Here is a 21,113-nt window from a genome sequence, read left to right on the forward strand (position 1 = left end):
AATGCAAAACGTTAAATAATTTTAAATTGGGTCATCGGAGCCTGTTTGTGCTAGCTGTTACATTTTTTTGAATTGGAAGCGAGAGTGTGAGTCACCCTGCTTAAAAGGAGAAACTGTGTATCGACGATGAATAATAAGAAAAAAAATAAGAGTCATATTCGACAATCTGTAGTTTTACACTGTAAAAAACTGACTTTTACTATTACTGCAGCTTTTGATGTTTGCGCTTAAAAAAAGGAAAGAAAGAAACAGTTCCAGTACTTGTGTAAAATTTGTCAGCACTTATTACTGCCCTTACTGTAACAAAACTCTGCACAGTTTCTTCTGGTCTTTGGGCTCTTTTATGTACACCACACTGGCTGATTGTCAAGTCATTTAATGGCTCAGATGCTGCATCGCTTTCACTCTCAGTGGTTATAACCACCGCGGCACATTATCAGTGCAGGAATACTATTTTCAGCTTCTCGACTCTCAGTTTAACATGCACACGTTCTAATACTGAGCTCACACGCAGCCACTTTGACTCAAATGGTTCCTCTTTGAAGTGTTTCCCGAGACGCCAACATGGAGACCGTGAGATAGTTGCTGTAGTTGTTATTAGACGGCCGCGCTAAAAGGGGCATTCCAAAGAAAACTGCCCCATTACTGCTGCTAATTTTCCCCTTCAGGTTTCCCAACAGCAGACAAACTGATAGCAAGGGCAAAAAGGTGACTTACAGAAACCATGATCAAGTTTCCTTCGCATTAAGGTGTGAAGATTAACTGCTAAAATAAAAACTTGTGTGCAGTTCGCATGTAGGATTTCGACTTTGATGTTTGCCATACAGTCATTTTAGGGAAAATGGGTAATTTCGAAAAAGGATGTTAAGTTTCAATATCACAAGAAGTATTAGCATCTGCTGTTGTTATTACTGCCGATCACGTGTTTTCAGAACATTTGCGCTCGAAGGGGTTAACTTGGCAGTCTGACACTCTCATCAGATTAACCATCTTTAAGTTAACCGTGTTGACAGTGAAACTCACATGAGGGCACATTCAGATTGTCACTAACAAAGGGACAAAATGGCCCATGTTGGTGATGCTGGTGAGGCTGTGCAATTGTTCTTCTGAGGCAGCAAATGTTTTTTAACACGGTGCTGCAAGCTGCATGCTCCAAGGTGTGTGCGTGTGGAGTCCTGGATAATTTCATTTGTCGCCACCGGATGTAATTATTTCAGCCACTACTTCTGAGAAATGTCAGTTTGGCATGGCAGATGCCTACAAAACACTACAATACCCATGAGCCTCAGTCGCTGTTGCCTCAGAGAGGAAATGGTAGAGATATGAAAAGGCTTTCATGCTGCAGTTGAAAATAAAACACAGTGTGATGGTGTTCTCAGTTGTCTAGCAGTTTAGCATACATACAAGTACCTGTAGGAGGGTTTTTTCATGCTTAACTTCTGTTTCAGAGTTTTTATGTACGCAGATGTGTACTGTACCTTCACCTTTTTAGCACAGCAGCAGACATTTCTGACACATTTCTTAATCTCGCAGGGTTTCAGTTACATCTAAAGTAGTCGCAATGACTCACCTATGAGTGTGTATGGGAAAAAATGCCACTTTGTAACTTTATACCCTTGTTAAGATAGCACATACTTCATTTATCATGTAATTCGTGTGTTTATAGCAGCCAAACCTTTCAACACAAACTACAACAAAATATTAAAGTGGAAAAAAGAAAGTGCGCGCTTACTATTTCCATAGGATTTTAGGGGGTACGTAGCAGCCAGGCACTGCTAATCAAATCCATTTCATCAATCATTAATCGTGAGCCAGTGTCAGCATCTCTGTAACAGCGGTTTTGATAGTTTGCTCCTCTGCAGGAATGTCACAAGACTGTGCAATGCTCAGAAAAACTGTAGAAACGCAAGAGCTACATTTCAGACTCTAGAGGCTGTTAAATGTTAAAGTTCATGACCGTACAATTAGAAGAAGACTGAATAAGTATGGCTTGTTTGGATGTGTTGCCAGAAAAAAGAACATGGCAGCATGGCTTAGGTTGAATCGGCGATGAACTCCTCTGTAGAGTCAAATGTGAGGCCGTCTGTCTGACAGCTGGAACTGGGCCAAAACTCGATCATTCAACGGGACAATAATCCCAAGGAATCGAGGTGTTGCAACGGCCCAGTCAAAGTCCAGACCTCAGCCTGATTGAAATGCTGTGGCAAGATTTCAGGAGAACTGTGCATAAGTGAATGCTTCCAAACCTCAAATAATGATGACTAAACAAATATCTCAGCAAGGTAAAAAGAACACAAGCTACAGCAAAAAAAAAAAAGAGAGAGAGAGTAAAAGTAAAAATAAGTTATTTAACTAAAATATATATTAATATTATCTTTAAGTACATCAAATCTGAATGTGATACAGTAAAATTCATGTAGTTTCATGTAGTGGAACAGTGTAAAAACTATAAAGCATAATAAAAGAGAGTAAAAAAATTGTATTAAAGGTAGAAAAACAGCAAAACAAGCAGAGTAACACGTAAGTGGCACCCAAAATCTACTTGTACTTGTTGTCTCGGATGACACAAATTGTTGCAAAATGATACAGCACTTTGCCACGCAACAAAAAGTCCCCCCTTCCACCCCCCACCCCCACCCCCCCGACCCTTGTTTTGCTGCCTTTGGTTGTGCGACTGTTATTGTGGCACAGCAGTTTTTCGTCAGTACGAGCACACTCTGAATGTAAGCCTGATGTTTCCAATAAATGGAATTTACCCCTCATCAAAAACTTCTATATGTTGAACAATCTCTGAAGGGAAGTGGCTGCAGCAGCCCAAAAGTCCCTTCTTCTTCTTGATATACATACAAAGCGGCGTACTGAGCGCGCTCTGTGGCTACTTTGGCTGGTCAGCTAATCATTACTGTACTGCTGCGAACCAGTTTGAGTCAAGCACCCACTGCAGCATTTTTAGATATTCTCTGTGAGTGAAGCTTAACAAGTTTAACTAAATACTCAACTGCTTACTTACACTTCATCGTGCACGCAGGGTGAAGTTTGTTCACACAAGCTGCATGAATAAAACTGTGAATGACATTATTTAAAAAGAAGCAAGAACAGAGAGAGACCGATGAAGGCTTGCAACTTGAAAACGTCGCCATTAAATACTCGAAAGGTGTGCAGGGGAGGGGAGGATGACAAGGAATGAAGGTGTAATGACGAGGGGAAAAAGGATGAAAGGGGTCTTTAATGAAAGAGGGTGAGACGCGAAGGATGGGAAACAGAGAGGCAAAAGGGTCAAGATGGGGTGAGAAGCAGGGCAGAGACGAGCAATAAGAGGAACCCGGACAGTGGGAGGGTGGAGGGCACCAGGGGAGGGATGAGGGACAAGAGGAGAAGGGAGGAAGGGCGTGGTGGGACAGACAGAGGAATGGGAGGAAGGGTTGAGTGGTGAGACAGGTCGACTGACTCAGTCTCGTTCCTGTCATCCAGATTTATAGCGGCTCGGGGTCCCGAAACAGGCCCGGAGCCGCGGCCAAATTACAGTCATCTAGAGCATTCCTCTGCTGCAAACACAGGTTAGCAGCCGGGCCGCGCTAAGTGCTAGGTGCTGCCTGTTGACAAATGACTTCCTTTGAAGGGCACAAAGAGAGAGAGAGAAAGAGAGAGACTGGATATTTTCTGTGTGAGGGCACAGAGTCAAGCAGTCTGTGTTTCTTTTGTTCGAAAACATTTTTGCTAAAAGTAGAGACAAAGAGTGTTTGTTTGGATGCTCGTCTGGGTGTGCGTCTGCCCGTGTCGTTGTGGGTTTTTAAAATGTGGCCGCTTTTACGACAGACCCCGACTTGTGTGGAATAAACCAGTGAAACCGACTGGCATCATTGGTTTCTAGTGGAAGACACAAACACACACACACACACAGAAAGACAGAGTATGCCACAGTGACCGAGAATATGTGAGTCAGTGTGTTAACGTGTTTAATGGCAGGTTCCTATGCTGCTTACACTGCTAAACCCATCAGACCTGTGGGCTGGGGATGTTCAAACACTGAGAAAACCCTGATTACAATGATGTTAATGTGTGTGTGTCTGTGTGTCCTCCAGGCGTTCACAGGCATCAGTCCCAGGACCTCTCAGGATATTACTCCCTCCCTCCTGGTGGCGTCAGCCAGATCACTCCCTCGATGAGTTGGTGAGTCAAATTAGCCCCTTTCTTAAATCAGATGGGCGATACGTACCTTTGCAACCTTCACCAGTCTGATAAAGGGATGTCATTCAGGTGCTCACATCAAAGTTCAGACACAGCACAGACTTTCTCTCTGTCTCTCCTTGGTATTCACACCATTTGTTGTACTTGTGCTTCAGTGCTGTGAGGCATTCACATTCTTGACATCTCTCTTATGGATGAGGAAATAGTGAAAATGCAAGAAATAGTAATTGAGAAAAGTCCTCATCTCGCTGCAGCTGATTTAAGATGTAAGGTCGTGGTGTGCGTGTTATCGATATTTGCGTCCCTCTTCCAAACAGTCGTGTTTTATAGCGAGCTGGGCAATTCAGGGACACATGATAGAGATTTACAGCTGTAATCTTGTGCGTGCCTGTCTGCTAATGCGACTGCGTTCAGTTCAGACTTGTGTTATGTTCTGTAAACGTTACCAGGTCTGACTTGGTAAAATTGCTGCTGTGGCTATTATGGAAAAGTGACCAGATGTTGAAGCCCTGCACTGGAAAAGAAGTGCATGTCTGGCTGTCTGCACAGGACTTTAGATCATTTGTGTCATTCCTAACTAAAAGTGGGACAAAACAATGCCCTACCCTCTGAATCCAATGGGGTTTTTTCATGTTTTCTATGCTTTGGTGATGTCTGATGGACATTTTTCAGTATTTTCCAGCGTCCTATAAACCTAAAGGGGTGTCAAACCCATTTTACATTGGGTCCCACTTTGATCATAAGTGGGACTGACCAGTGAAACTCATCTTTTTGTCAGTGTAAAGAAGTTTAACTGCACATTTAATCCCTGACATAGTATAAGAAAAAGAAGTGCAGTTTCAACAGTACAGCTCAGTTTTTCTACAGGATAAAGACATGTGGCTTTGGGTTTCAATTGTAAGAATTGCATGTGTAAAATTACAGAAATTACTGAAAGAATATCTTTTTTTCTTCTCTTTTTTAAACTATGAACTCACTGTAAAAGTCATACATTTCTATAGTATACAGTAAAAAAATATGAACTTTCTGGTAGTTATTTGTTTATCTATTACTTATTTTCTTCTGCGAAGAATAAATAGCCATGGAGAAGCCATACAACTAATGAAAACACAGTTAAATATCTAAACAAAATGTTGCATTTTCCAAAGCCATCCAGTGGGCCAAATTGGAGTCTTTGGCAGGCCGATTCTAGACCCTGGGCCTTATGTTTGGCAGCCTGCTATAGACTAAAATTGTCAAAGAGAAATATCGAAAAGAATTATTAGTTGAAGCCACAAATTAAAGCTACACTATACTTTGCTCCAGCATAGTAATCATAGTAAACTGCATATCTTTTGTGTTTTAAAATGTTGGTCAGAAATATCAAAGATATGTGAATGTCGTCTTTATAGTTTATGCTTCATAATCCAATCAGTGGTGTTCTTCTGGACCAGGTTTCCCATCACAAACTTGTAACTAACCCTTAACCCCACCAATGTTCCTCTTTCAGCCTGATTAAAGGAGCCGCAGTGGCCTCCAAACTGTTATCCCCGTTTTTTCCCAAACACTGTTATCATTTCATTGACCTATGCCGATGTGCATACATCACAGGTTCATCTGGTGTCAGCTCAGATAACCCGTTGTCATGGAAGCCACAGCCTTTGATCCTGTTTGTTGAGGACTTCGACCCGTGGCCTCTGGTTAAATCATAATGAGTGTCGACAGCTGCAAATTTTAAATGAAAGGTCAATCAAAGTAATGGTGATTGGCCTCAAGAAAGTCCTCTGCGGCACATTTTCTCTATATATAAAGAAGCGTTTTGTGGTCTTTAAACTGAAGGATGTTTCTATGAAACACGTCTTTAAAGATGTCCTGATGGCTGCAAACATCACAATCGGGTGGGTTCAAAGATTTCCAAACAATGAAGAAAATGTTGGTTTTGGAGTTGTAGCCACTGCACTGTGTTTCTAGTGATAGAATTCCTTAAGTCTGTTTCTCATGGGCTCGGAGTGCAAAAAGCGGCGATGCAGAAAGCTACGCTGGACACCTAAAACGGGCACATCTGTTCCATATTCAGTCATCCAGGTTTCCATCCATTCAGAGCTGATTGTGAGCCTCCAATGTCATGCTGGTTGATTGTGAACTTATAATGTCAAACGTCCCATTGATTTATGGATCAACACAAATCCATTTATTCCAACCTACAGCATCTGTGCCTGGACAAATCCCCTCTCAGAATAGTTAAAGGCTTACATCAAATGTCATGGAGATTTGGGATGAAAGCTTAAAAAGTTTTTGTGGGCATTAGCTTACATGTGTGTGTGTTTATTTTTTTTTCTTTGTGTTTTCTTTATTTTGTGTGCTTCTGTAGGACAAGCTGCATGTCCCTAGACATTTCTCAAGTCTGTGATTTCCGGGGTTTTTTATCTTTTTCAGACAAGAGCTCTTCATCATGGACTTTCACAAGTATTACTAACAGTTAATCTCCTTTAACCCAGATTATCTGCTTTGTTTTGGCCCCTTATAGTGTGCTTCTTTGTGGAAGGAGGAGGCGGGAATAACATGGAGAATGAGCAGTTAAATGTCAAACTGTTGTTTTCTGTTCTTTCTCTCTTTTTGTCTTTAAGTCCGTCCCTCCACGACCACCTCCAACCGTCCCTTTAGCCTGCTGGCTGGTTAAATCCATTACATCAGGAATTATAAAAGCTTTTACCTCCTGCTGACCAAAGAGTCTTGCTTTAAGCGATGCAGACATTTAAAATCAAAATTGTAAGCTGTTATCAGAGAACAGAAAAATAACAAATAAAAGAATATGAAGAACATGACTAATAACCTTATTTTCTATCAATGAGCAGCTTAAATTACAAGTATGGAGGTCTGGTTGATGATTGAATGTCATGTGACCAATTCTAACTCTGTTAATCCAAAACAATTATACTGTACTTACCGACCCTTTGAGAAAGCACCTGAAGTCTTTTTGAGGGTCTTGGCATCAGAGCAGTTGCGGTTTCTTTTGGAGATAAAGCATCAAACTCTCTTCTTGTAGGGACAAATGAAGGTCCACAGGAGGCGTGGGCAATTAGATTAATATTGTATTCATTTAAAAGTTCAAGATTGAATCTTGGGAGTATACTAAAATGGGTTTAGATGCGTTAATGTTGAAGAAAAAACATGAAAAAAACAAACTGCGCCCGCTTGAAACACTGTTTTAGATCTTTGTTCTTTAAGGCTTCCCTTTTTAAAAGCCTAGTGTGCACTGGCTGGTCAGCTGACCTGGCAAAAGTAAGTGTATTAGTTGCATACCATAGCTGTTCAAGTGTAGACTCAGCTCTTTAAGAGCTGTAGGCTAACAACCCCCCCGGCCCCCTGCAGAGGTTAATACGTCACACATTGGTTTCATGCATTGACATTGTTTCCAAAACCAACCCCATCGTGACCATTTATTCCTCCACCAAGGCGGAGACCAAGTAGCTGTCAGCGAGATCGCATTAAAAAGCAACTACTAAGCCGGATTTTATTAAAGTTAATGGAGAGGTGGTGAGTGGGCAAAGGAATAACTGAGTACATTTTGCAGCAGCTCCAGATCAATTTCTATCAAACTGTAGAAGTGGGTATTAACTTGAGTATGCCTCAAGTTTTTAACAGGTTTACAGTCAGATGATTCCTAACAAGCAGTTGAGCTTTTTTTCCTCTGTGGTTGCAAGGACAATGCAATCAAAAATAAAAGTCATGTGCTTGTTCCTGGGTTCTTCAGGTGCAGGTTGGGAGGCAGCTGCTCATTGTTTTGACTGCCAGCATGTTGAAGGAGCTGTTACGGCTAGGTGTGAACTATGCAAGCTTGTTACATAGTGATGTAAATAAGTCACGAGAAAAGCCTGTACTACAAACAAGGAGCTTCGGGTGGCGCAGCAGCAGTGCTTTCTGTGGCCTCCTAACTTTGCAGAACACAAGGAGCTATAGAGCACACTAAACAAAGGGGGGAAACCCTAAATGCATAACATGGGAACTTGATTTATTTTAGTGGCTATGGATTAAAGAGGATTGGACTGACTAGTGGACTGTTTGACTCATTAGATTCAGCGATATGAAGGAAAAAAGAAAGAAAAGTGGATGGGCCATTTAGTTTGAACCGCTTTTGTCTAAACTGTGTCGTAGCGTGGCCTCAGCTGAAACAGGGTTACAGCCGGAGCTGAGGCCACTAATCTCCGGATCTCGTCCCAGTTTAGGGTTTCTGCTGCTGGGCTTTTCTGAATGTAAAAAACCTCTGGAGAACAGATACAGCTGAAACAAAGAGGAAGAGATTAAAAGGAGATAGCAGAGTGTGATGATAATGATGATGATTGCAAAGGTGGTGTAAATGGTAGATGTGGAGCAAGCGAGCGTGTGCTGACATTCACAAACACCAGGATGAGTCAGTCGAAGGGGAGGATGGTTGCATTTGCTCTCTGGAGGTAGGTTTTTTTTTTGGGGAGGGGAGGGGGGGGGGTGGTTTTTCTACATATCAAAGGCTTTTCCCTACACCTGCTCCCCACCCGCGACCTCCCACGGTGTGAGTATTTGTTTGTGCTCCCAGTAAGTCAAGTATTGACGCACAGCTGTCAACAGTGCTGATCCAGGCTTTCCAGGGGGTGCATCACAGCATCACGACGGGCTTTAAGGATTGTGAATTAACTTCATGTTAGAACCATCAAATAACACACAAGTCCTGAAGTTTATTTTATTTCTGTTTAATTCTGTTTTGTTTGCGTATTCAAATGCAATGCGGTATGAAATGTACATGGGTGACTTGAAGAAATGTATGCCTGAGCACGCACAGAACAAAAAAAGAAAAGCTGAATGAGTGTTCGAAAGCATCTCTGCAAAACTTTCCACCAGATTAAGAGACAACTTATATTGATGTTAAAGGATGGGAAAGGCACAGGAATGACAGCAAATTTCAGGGGTAAGGAAGTTTGTTGGGAATTTGGAGGATTATGCAGTGGAATAATGGTTCTGGAAGCATTCCATTAGGTGACCTTAATGAATCTGTTTCCACCTAATTCCTTAATTTAACCATTAAGGGCAACAACAAAAAAACTTTTACCTGTTAAATTAAAATCTTCTGCTCCCGTCTCTTCCCTCTGCTGTGCTGTGGCAGGCAGAGCCAGCCTGTCTATCCTGCCCTGTCCCCATGTGGATTCAGGCAGCCCTACCCCTCCAATCTCCCCAGCGCATCGTCCTACTCCAGGTACCGTAGCCGACTGGCCAGCTTGAGCCAACCCGATCCGAGTTGGGGTTGGGGGAAAAAAAAGGGCAACGCTCTGCATCACCAACTCCTGTTTATAGCACATCTCAAACGTCTGAGCAGGCGTTTTCCATTCACCGTGGCAAACTCATGTTCGGCCTGATTTCTTTGGACAGCTTCTGTAAAATTCTATTGGAGCCAGTGTGCTGTAAACAGGACCAGTTCAGTGTTTCGCCAAAAAGAAGCTGAGTCAAGCCAAGCTAATCGCTGCTGCAGAATATGAAATGTCACACACACACAGAGAAATAGAAACAACCATTAGGACAGCTGCTTTATTTTTTCTTTTCGCTGCCCTTAAGCTTTGTTCTGGTTGTAATTGTGTCTTGTCTTTATCTCGCTGTAAAAACTTCAATGTTTTTAAAAAAAAGAGTGTTCTTTTAGTCGTCATTGCAGATGCTTTTCATGTTTGCAAGCACACGCACGGGAAAATTAAGTGTGAACCCACTGTGAGTTTAAGAGGGTTTTTGTCTTGAGTCAAATTTGCAAACCCTTAAAGATCTCTGCTTGCAACACACAGATGCTTTCTCTTTGTGTTAGTTGCCTAAAATAGGCGAAGAATCCCCAGCCTGTCATGCCAGACAGGCTGGGGATTCCTCATAGCCTGTTGTCAGTGACTCTGGTCTGTTGACAAGAGGCACAGTGTTTAACAACCCAAAATGGAACAATTAGGGACAAATTACTGATAGATATCGCATAACTAACCTGCAAACAGGTAGGAAAATATGAGGGAAATACAAAGCTAGATCACATCATGATTGGTGGAATGCATTTTTGCTCCCTACGAGTCAAGGTGTGTGACACACGAAGAAGCGTTTTCCCCTCAGTGCCCACTTCCCCTCTCTCTCGCTCAGTAATGTTTGGTCGCCCTCTAGTGGTGATAAATGATGGCTTCACTCTTACACAAAAATAAACTTTAAAGAGCTTCTTTGTCACATTTGTCCCGTGTTCTGTATTGCATTTACTCAGCTGTAGACACAAGATGAAACACAAACAACACTGATATGAAGCCCAGTGGACTTTCCATGCTTTCAGGCTCACTGCTTACATAAAACTGTCGCTCCTGCTTTGATGCTTACCGCCCTGCCGCCTCCTATCCTCAGTGCATCTCTATGAACTCACCTTTTTTGTCACCCCCCCCTTTCTCTGTCTTATCCCCCCCACCCCCCTTTCCTCTGCTTTTTTTTTCTTCTTCTTTTTACCCTGCACCAGGTTTTCTCACTCGCTGATGCTCGGCCCATCGGGCATGCATCCTACAGGGATCCCCCATCCAGCCATAGTGCCCCCTACAGGCAAACAGGATCACGAGCAGTATGACAGGAGCATGTACGTGTAAGTATACCCCTCGCTCCGTTTTAGGTACATTTATATTCATGGCTCCACCCTTTGTCACAGTGTAAGAAACTATAAAGTTCTCACAGCCTCATTCCTTCACCCCACGTCTTCATCAGGAAGCCACAGGTGGAGCCCAAGCGGGAGAAGGAGCCCAAGAAGCCGGTCATCAAGAAACCTCTGAACGCCTTCATGCTTTACATGAAGGAGATGAGGGCAAAGGTCATCGCCGAGTGCACATTAAAAGAGAGCGCAGCCATCAATCAGATCCTGGGACGAAGGGTGAGGGACACACACACACACACACACACACACAGGCATGCACATTGAAAAGCAGACTAATCCTGTTTCCAGGTCAGTCAGTAATTTCACACATGAGGAACATGAGAGGTAATGTGAACTCTGTTTCCCTCACTTACCAGACTGGTACTTATCTAGCACTTCTCTACTTTACCTGCACACTCACAGCACTTTCTACCACTACACACACACACACACACACACTCCAGTGCTCATGGGTGCTGGGAATCGTACCACTGACCTTCCGATTAGTAGATGACTCATTTTTTCAGCCACATCCGCCCCTTATTCTCATGCAGTAGTGCAAAAAAAGTAAGAGGAGTTACAGTCTATTGAACCTGTAGTACCCACTCAGGCACAGGGAGAGCATGCAAACTCCACACAGAGGGTTCGAACCAGGAAGCGTCCTCCTGTGAGCCGACATTTCAAACCCCTGTATCCTCCAAATCCTTACATGATTATGTTATAAAGAGAGCGTCCCAGAGATGCACTGCCTTTCTTCTGGAAAAATGGAGAGAGGTTTCTCATTTTATTAAAGACTTCAATGGCCAGTAGTTAACAAGGTTTAAAAATTACCCTCCTAAATGTAAAACTGTGTCTACGGTACATAACATCATTAGGAGAGTCAAAGGATTTGAGAACAGGCCTGGAAAACTGAGCCTGGGGCCCTCGGGCTGCGCTGCATTAAAAACAGAAATGATTCTGCGATTGTTATCACAGTAAAGGCTCAGGAACACTTCAGGAAACCACCGACGGCAGCAAATGCAAATTGACACGCGATGAAGAAACATTTAAAAACAACATCCAGCTCATCTGTGCCGTAGAAAGAGAAAAACCGTCCTGTTGTCATAAAAATCTCCGTTATAATTCATTTATAGTGAAAAATGAGCACATATTCCACACAGAAAAATAACATTTAAGTTTCTCTCTTTGTACTATTTTCACTTTTTTGTATATTCTCAATAGAAAGAGAGTTTAATGATCAGATCAGTTCAAAGCCATTATCAAAGACTTTATTGCCCAAAACCCAAAAACTGTATAAAGGCAAGTCTGTGAAAATACTGACCTTCCTTTTGTTGTGTGTGTTTCCAGTGGCATGCACTGACCCGGGAGGAACAGGCCAAGTACTACGAGTTGGCCAGAAAGGAAAGACAACTGCACATGCAGCTCTACCCAACTTGGTCTGCTAGGGACAACTACGTAAGAATATGTTCTTCTTATTCCTCCCTCCCCTGTGTTCATGAGCCTATTCAGAGTGAGAAGAAAAACAAGCCGATATGACTAATTTCCTGAGCCGTCTGAAAACAAAAGCAGGGATATGCAAAAGCTCTCCCACTTTTTAAAATGGAAAAATAAAGGTGTGCAAGGCAGGGAATGTTGCAGTATCTGCAGTGAACATCATTTTCCATTGTTACTGGTTTACCGCAGTTTACGGAAAACAGTGATTTCTTGTGGCGAGCTCTAAAAATGCACTGAAAACACACAAAAAAGAAAATTGGAAGAAAAAAAATGTCCCCACCCCCTAAAATAACTTCTAAAACTGCAGTTCTAGTGATGCAAATGGTATTTTCTGAAATAAAATCCTCCCCTTGGATTCTTGGGTCATTGATTTATACCAATCTGAGCTTCCAGATGCATTAAAATAAAAGCCAGGAATCAGCAGAAGCTATTCACGCTTTGTTTTCTGTAAGGAGAAAACCATTTAATCAGAACCTGCTCTCTGGTGTGATTTCTGTGCAAGTGAAACCAAGAACAGGATCAGTCTCATGAAATCTGTTGTTTCTGACACTCTCAATGCCAGTGTTCTTAAATACAACGAATAAACTTATGTGGTGCATGCATTCTAGTTTCTGGCCTGCTGTGTGCCTTTGACTTCTCAGTTTGCTGTTGAACTCTTGCAGGAGGCGGGCCTTAGCGGGGTCGCAGGGGAAAAGAATAAAGCTGATTGGGTAGGGACACGTCTTATGGTGGATTTATACCTCTGTGGTGGGGGGAAGAAAAAAAAAACTAATGTGAGGATTTGCATGAAAGGGGTTGTGGGTATTCCTGTTGCAAAGTTTGCATGCACCTTCCAAAAAAACAAACCAAAACAAAAAATCTGAGTGACTCACCCATGTCAGCCTCCCAGACAGCACGCACGCAGGCGGCGGCAGCCACACGAGCCGATGTGATTGGTCAGTTTTGGATATGGCCTACGCTTTTGCAGCTGCTACGCCTGCAAGTATGTTAACCTTTGAAACACTAAATCACACAGAGGTATAAATCAGCCCGTTTGCTCGACTAACAGAGAGCAGGGCTGCATGGCTGGCCTCACTGCCTTAATATATAGCTTCAAAACACAGCACCTTCATTTTTGTAGCAACACAGCAAGACGTCTGTAAAGGAGGTTGTGGATGTTCTGTTAGAAAGACAACCCCGGTTATGTTTTGCTGTGCCTGCACTCTCTTGCTTCTCTACACGTGATTGGTTACCGAGCTGAACTCTGCAGGCAGGCAGGCAGGCGTGGGAACTTGGTAACACTTTATCTGGACTGTGGTTTCTAACATGTTTGAAACATCTAAACTGACACACAGATAACAGAGTAGCACAAGAAGATACCCCGTGACCGCATATGTCAAAATTAAGGGTTGCGAGGCGACCCGGAGAGTGTTATTTCTGCACTCAGAAATTACCCTCATGCTGTTGTGAAGGTGTTGTAAACCAGAGCTTTAATACTCTCTGATCGCAGGTGTAGGAGCCGTCGCTGTATGCACGGAGCTTTGAACATTGTCTTCACCTCTTAAACGGCTCTTAAATGTCACGATTCTAAGCACTGTAATTAAGCATAATCCACACTCTGTGGCTTTTTGATAGGCATACGGTTCAAGTTTGGAGAATTTAAAGGGATAGTTCACCTCAAACAAATATGTGTTTTCCACCGGAGCCCGTTTAGATTGTTTTGGCTTGAGTTGCCAGTTGCACTTGCTTCCAGGTGTTCAGGGATCAAAAACAGCAAAACCCCGTTTTCGCAAAGGAACTATTTTCTTTTCACTGTCCACATCCGCCAGCTGGAGACAGCTTGCAGATGCTCAGTTCAAAAAAGGGGGTCACCATTAGTGTTTACATCCTGTCGTGCTGTCTGTCGTGAGCACAAAGTTTTCATCACAGGCAGATGCAGTTCTCCTTCTGCACTGTGGATTAGTCTGCAGTTCCATTACTTTTAAGAGAATTCCTTCAAAAGTGCGCAACTCAAATCAGAGCGGTCTAGATGGATAAATAATTAGGGAAAACTAGTAGATTTTGCCATGAATGCTCCTTTAGTGTAAAAATATTCTTGGGATATATTGTTAGTGACACGACATGCTCCAAAATGCTTTTGAATCGATCACAAAGTCCAGGATTTTAAAGAAAGAGCCTGAAAGGGCCACTTGATGATCAGTCCACAAACTGTTTATAGGTGAAGGACTGAGCTTTAAATATCGTCTGATGCATTTGGAAAATAAATAAATGAATAAAAACAAACTACCAAGTGTCCTCGCTGCCCTCTGTTCTCCTTCTGAGTTAAAAACAAACCACTGGACCTACGAGCAAAACAGGAAGTGAAGTTCCACATATCGCCCACACACCTGTGGAGGGTTTCTCCTCCAGTTCCCCCACTCAAAAAAAAACAAAATACATACACTATTATACTACATATAGGCTAGTATATGCACACACACACGCACACACATACGCCCACAGACTAAGAAGCTTCAGAATGGTGCACTTGCAAGAGGAGTAACCACATATACAATGCTGACAGCGAGCTGAGGAGGGTTAGACATCGAAGCGTAGGCGGTAGATTTCTGTGCCCACATCCTTCATCGCACCCAAATATGAGGCCTCACTTCACCATCACCGGATCTGTGTGAACAGCTCTGATGTTTACCTCAACAGTCACACATTACAATCAGCCTGGGGACACAGAACAAATGCAAACACGAATATGAAAACAGTTAGGAGTTTACAATGGCTTTAATCTGAATTCACGTTTCCCCCCTTTACTATTAAGGCCTTCAGCTTCTTTACTGTGCAGATTTCAGTTGATAGAAATGCCAGCCGAACACGGTGATTAAAAGTTATCTAAGACACTTGCACGTAACTTTTATCCTGCTTGAGATAAGCCAAATGAACTGGAAGATCTGCTGGTAGTCAGCAGTGCAGTCAAGAGTCCGACTCATTTCATTTCTTTGGCTTTTTTTTTTGTTTTGTTTTCTTCTCCTCAAACAGGGCAAGAAGAAGAGGAGAAAAAGGGAGAAGCAGCAGGACTCCAACACAGGTAAACCTCTAAATATGGATTTCCTTGCTCTCGTCTGACGGATGGTTAAACGTTTTTTCAAAAGCCACACACACAGAAAATGACCAGTGCCAAGACTTCTGGATTTCAGAGAATTCAGTCGAGCTTGAGTTTGCGTTGGCGCTGCGTGCGGCACGGCATCTCGGTGTGCAGGATGTGTCTCAAACGTCAAACCACCCACCCACTCTGCTTTCCATGTAACCTCAATTACAAACATTTGAATCCCAGTGTGCAAAACTTTGTGCTGATCTTAGCTGTTCCAAGTTTAAAAAAAAGAAAGAAAGTCAGCCATCGTGGCAGAAAGGAAATCAAAAAGTCTTATCGCATGACTAGCATTTTCCCTTTTCCACCTCCGCCATGTATGAACAATAACAAGCTTCTCAGCTCTGACCTGTTCGGTTTTGAGAACGCAGACGTGGTAGTTATCCACGTCCCAAGTAAACCACTTGAGTGCTTGTGGTAATACTATAAAAGCTACTACAGCATCGGCACAATGGCATCAAAGGTGAGACGATAAGAGGTTGTAACACTTTTGTGATTGTTTTAAAGAAGGTCGTGGATGTTCGGCGTCTTCTCGATGCGCGGCAGCAGATAAAAGAGCCTCGGTCTCCCCTCAGCTCGTGCTAGAGCGACCTGAGTGCTCTGCCTTAACTGGCACGATGCTTCATTTTACCGTGCAGTAACACCGAAGTATATTTACTTACAGTATTGTGTAGGTCCAGAACCATCCCTCATTTCTTTGTAAGTGGTCTTGAGCAGTAGCTCTCCAGGCTTTCTGAAGGTCTTTTAGTGTTTTTCTTTTCAGTCCAGTACTTGTACCTGAACATTTTCAGAGATTTTTGTTGTTGTTGTTTCTTTTTTATATTTGAAAGATTGATAAATCAGGGTTAAATGGTTTTACCAAAGACACCAAACACAGAGATATTACCCAAAGCTTCATCACAAATGGTGTCAGTGGAAGGATGCCAGTCAAGAAGCCATTCTTAAGGGAGAAGGGGCTGAAGTATATCAGATTATGCAAGAATTGGATTAAAAACCAGTGGGAACAGGTCTTATGGAGTGATGAATCCATCTGTAAAACACAATGGAAACCCTTCATGGTTGAGGGCGACATTTTAGCCAGTGGTGTCGGGGATCTTGTCCGAATGGAACTATGTCCACTATGCCAGAGGTGTCGAACTTCAGGCCTCAAGGGCAGGTGTCCTGCAGGCTATAGATCTCACCCTGGGTCAACACATCCGAATCAAATGATTAGTTTATTACCAGATCTTTTGGAGAACTTCAAGACATGTTGAGGAGGTAATTTAGCCATTTAATGATCTGTGCTGGATCAAGGACACATCTAAAACCTGCAGGACACCGGCCCTCGAGGCCTGGAGTTCGACACCTGTGCGCTATGCAAAACCAGCTGGAAATTGTCCGATAGGCATGGCAATAATCCCAAACATACTGCAAATGCAGTAAAATCATAGAAAAACACACAGTGAGACACTATTAGCACTATTAGTCATGGATTGGCCTCCACAGAGCCCAGGCCTCAGCTTAATTAAGCGGTTTGGGATCATCTTGACAGAAGCCAGAAAACATCCAAAGAAGAGCTCTGACTTCCTCAGGAAGCCTGGAGAACTGTTCCTGAAGACTGCTTCAAGAAAGCTTGACTAAGAGAGTTCAGGCTGTGTTGAAGAATAAAGGTGATCATACTAAATATTGACTTTAACTCTGTTTGTGTCTTATAGACTGTATTTTAAAATATGGTTGCACATTTAAGTAAATCTCTGCACGTTTTTCCTGTTTTACATACAAAATATAAAGAAATGAGGGGTGGCTCAAGACTTGTGCACATTAGGGTATTTTCAGCAGATGTTTCAGAAACTGGAAAATATATATTTTTTGGATTTGGGCGTCGTTTTAGAAACTGAAAACCCTTGAAAGGTCCAGTACTAACAGCGTGACAGCACGGCTGCTTCTTCCTCTGTGTGTTAACTGACCCACATGTTTAACTAAGTTGTGTTGGGCGGTTGATCTGCTGGTTGTTAATGTCGCATTGTGCCGTAACCATCTACTAACAGTTTTACTTGATGGCTTTTTCCGAACAAACGGTGCTTTTGTCCTGCCCTGACGAGCTTGTTTCTCTCTTCGTCTCCTTCTTGTCTGTGTCTTTTGTCGTCTAACCTGTTTCCTCCCCTCTTCCTCTGCTTTTCCTCCTCCCCTTTTCCTGTGCATGCCACGCATTGTGCTCAGACCCGGGCTCTCCTAAGAAATGCCGGGCTCGCTTCGGCCTCAACCAACAAACGGACTGGTGCGGTCCTTGCAGGTGTGTACCAACCATCCACCCCACTCGCTCCGCAGCACCACGCTATGCTCACGACTCCCCCATCTTTCTTCTCACACCGCTCAAGTGCATCGTGTCTCTCTGATGCCATAGGAGGCAGAGCAGTCTTGGAGGTGGCATCAATCTCATTAATCCCATCAAGCTTGTTTTTTTTTCTGTTTTCCAGGCCTTTTTTTCAGCCTTTTCATTTGTCCAACAAGTAAACTGCTGAATGAAGACAAGCCCCCTCCCCTATTGTGATTATACCTGCCAAGACGAGCTCTACCTCCTCGTGTTTGAGGTCTGCATGTCATCTCTCACTAACCTGCTGCTCTGCAAATAGAACCCATACATATGCAGTTAATATATAGCAAACAGCGAAACATGCTAACTTTAGTTAGGCTTCAGTCATGTGTTTACTTGCAGGTAAAAGGTCAGACATGCAGATTTAGAGGTGTCGCATGAGTTAAAAATGTATTTAGAGACATGTTTTCACACCCCGTCACTCCACCCCTATATTTAAGTCTGTAAATATATATATGTGATGTCTCACCCACACCATCGAGGTTAGTTTGGGTTCTTCAGCACCACTGGCATAATGCCTTGCATAAGCAGGCCCTCTGTAGTGAATGGCTAGAGGTTAAAGGGGAATACCACTCATTAAAATGCTCTCTTTCAAAAAACAACAACAAAAAAACAGTATTATTCCTTCCTTATGTAATTGTAATAGCATCACCGTTTGTCAAAGGTCAAACTTCCACATAATATTTCTTTGAGTGAAGAAGCTCAAACAGATGTATGTTTCCAAGGTCGCCATATTGGAATCATTAAAACATGTCGGGAGCCACGTTTCTAAACTCAAGCTGGGAATTTCCCTCTTTTCCCTCTGTCAGCACTGGATTAGTCCGAGGCAGTTGGTGTTTTACAAAAGTAAAAGGAAACTGGGTGCGCAGGGATTATTTAGAGATCAGGTACGCCGGCTTCACCGGTTGTTTTATTTATCTGCCAGAGCAGCTCATTTGTCTTCTTTATTTATTTATTTTTAAATCCATTCTCAAAACTGCAGCGCTCTCGGATGCGTTTCTCCCCAGCGAGAGCTGACGAATGGCAGCGGCACAAGATAAATGATCAGAAGCGGGCCCGTCAGCAGCTCGCACGGCCGGGTTTGAGACGCGCCAGGATTCACGGTGCACGGCAGCCCAACGGCTTTGCTGCAGGAGTCAGGGATCTGTGTGGTTCTGCAGAAAAAGTTTCTACCACCACAGCACTGTAGAAACCCTGTCGTCTTCCCCACCATCACGTCATGGAAATCTGAATGTGTGTGTGTGTGTGTGAGTTTGTTTCGCTTTGAGAGAACAAAGGGGGCTGAATGTGGTTAGAGCAAATCCTTATCACCACAGCTCCACACAAACACACACACATTAGCGCGCTCCCTGCAGCTTTGCATTTTGACGGCATTCTCATGCCCATCTGCTTTCAACTTTCTCCATTCATGCGATGTGGTAACGGGCGCCTTTTGATGGTGAACTCTGACATTTAGAAATCACTTTCTATTGCACTCTTCCTGCCTCTCTCCCTCTCTAAATATGGCCTAGCGCCTTTCCTTGCGGTTAAACCCGGTGACTCATATCATATTCTGGTAATGATCATGGGATCCTGTTAACTGCTTTGATGCTGTACTCAGCGGTACACAAGTCTGCTTTTAAGTATAACACCTCACAAAGCACAGCAGGGTTACTGCTGATTGCCTATTAGACACATGTAATACGTTCGGTTCAGAACAAAAAGAAGTAGAAAACTGAAACTCCAAACTAATCGCTACGCAATTCTAATACTACTTTTGTGGTGCTTAGGTTAAGTGAAAGTGTCAACTCGCAGGCTCTGTGTGTTAAATCTTTAATCAAAGGAGTTCATTCATTCATGCTAATAGCACTAATATAATCACGGAGGCGATTTTTTAAAACTCATTTTAAAGTCGAGTGGTATTCCCTGGTTTCAGTTATCAGGATTTTGTGTGGATGAAAGGATCAACAAGGTTTATAGCCTTTGCATCAACTATAGAAGCAGACGTTCACAAGTTTAGCTTAGCATAAAGGTGCGAGAAGAGTTCAAAAAATGAAATCTTTTTAAAGATTTTAACGAGTTGCTTTATTTCACAAAAGGTCCGGTGTCCACAATTCAGATGAGAGTTATTATATTTTGTTTTTTCATTTCAATTTGATTTATTTGGCTTTTCTTGTTTTGGTTTAGTTTCATTTTAATAGGGATCAGTATTTGTCAGGGGTTAAATCTAAGATGCTCAGAAGAGATATGAAGATTTAGATTCCCTACTATTAATAATTATATGCATCCCTGGTCAGCTGCAACTATTCTATTGCCAAGGACCAAAATTAAAGATATTTCCTGCACAACATTGTATCAGATGTTTATCTTTATCTATTTTTTCTTTTTTCCTTTTTTTTAATTATATCTCAGTTTTTCAAACCTGGGATTAGAGCTGTATTGCTGTCATTCCTATGACATCATATTAGTGTTGCTACAGGACTGTCATTTCAACTGACCAATAGGGCTTTTCAAGCCTTTCAGGATGGAAGGGGCTATTTTAAACTACACTATGTTAAAGCTAAATTAAAAACTTCAACTGAAAACAGAAGAAAAAAATACAAAAACAAAAAGAAAACAATGTCTGACTTTTGTGTTTTCTTTTTTTTAAACTTCTCTTTATCAGATTTTATACAGTACTGTTTGAATTTTGTTTTTTAATATAGCACCAAATCACATAACAGTCGCCTCAAGACAGTAAATTGTCGCCTCAAGACAGTAGATTGTTAGGGTTTTTTCTCTGCAGTATTGTAGGGTTACAATACTGCAGAGAAAAAACCCTAACAATCAGACTCCTCGTGAGCAAGCATTTGGTGACAGTGGGAAGGGAAAACTCCCTTTTGAAAGGAAGAAAGTTCCCTTACAGTCTGCTCTGCAATTCAGTTCTAATGTGATGCAGTCAACATTTAAATATAAATGACACAATTTCAGAATAGGGGTGCATAAAAGAAGAATGACAAACAACTCAAACAGCAGCACGCACACACAAACGAGCATAAACGGAAGAAAAATTGGTTTGTTATGGACATTCCCATGTAAGCAGGGCCCATGTCTTACACAGCTAGCATATTTAAGCTTTCCTAACTTCAAGTAGGTCATGACATCCCTCAGCCATCTCATATGGGAAGGGAACACGAGACCTTTCCAATTTTAAGGATAAGATGACGAGCTAGCAGGAAAGCAAACTTTCCCCTCATTCTCAAATCCCTGTCACTGAAGCTCTCACTATATCCTTACACATCACTGCATTTATTCATTAGTTGTCATTAAACCCCGCCTCTCTTCCACAGTGTGTTTTTTGTCCT

General features: G+C 42.5%; 1 protein-coding gene across 13 annotated transcripts in view; it reads left to right on the top strand.

Annotated features, from left to right (window-relative positions):
- Positions 1–21,113, top strand: part of tcf7 (transcription factor 7) — a 75,716-nt gene that overhangs the window by 51,815 nt on the left and 2,788 nt on the right. For 2 of the 13 annotated variants that reach the window (XM_026181453.2, XM_026181454.2), the window contains exons 5-12: positions 4,083–4,170; positions 9,305–9,394; positions 10,661–10,780; positions 10,900–11,062; positions 12,173–12,280; positions 12,982–13,029; positions 15,329–15,377; positions 17,894–18,007. In XM_026181453.2, coding sequence (XP_026037238.1) covers positions 4,083–4,170; positions 9,305–9,394; positions 10,661–10,780; positions 10,900–11,062; positions 12,173–12,280; positions 12,982–13,029; positions 15,329–15,377; positions 17,894–17,967 — 740 coding nt within the window. In that variant the 3' untranslated portion in view covers positions 17,968–18,007. Of the gene's footprint in view, positions 1–4,082; positions 4,171–9,304; positions 9,395–10,660; positions 10,781–10,899; positions 11,063–12,172; positions 12,281–12,981; positions 13,030–15,328; positions 15,378–17,636; positions 17,710–17,893; positions 18,008–21,113 lie in introns of all 13 variants that reach the window. The other 11 variants (XM_026181446.2, XM_026181452.2, XM_026181455.2 and 8 more) reach the window with 7 other exon arrangements.

This window comes from Astatotilapia calliptera, chromosome 10 (assembly GCF_964374335.1).
Source record: "Astatotilapia calliptera chromosome 10, fAstCal68.1, whole genome shotgun sequence".
NCBI classification, from domain to species: Eukaryota; Metazoa; Chordata; class Actinopteri; order Cichliformes; family Cichlidae; genus Astatotilapia; species Astatotilapia calliptera.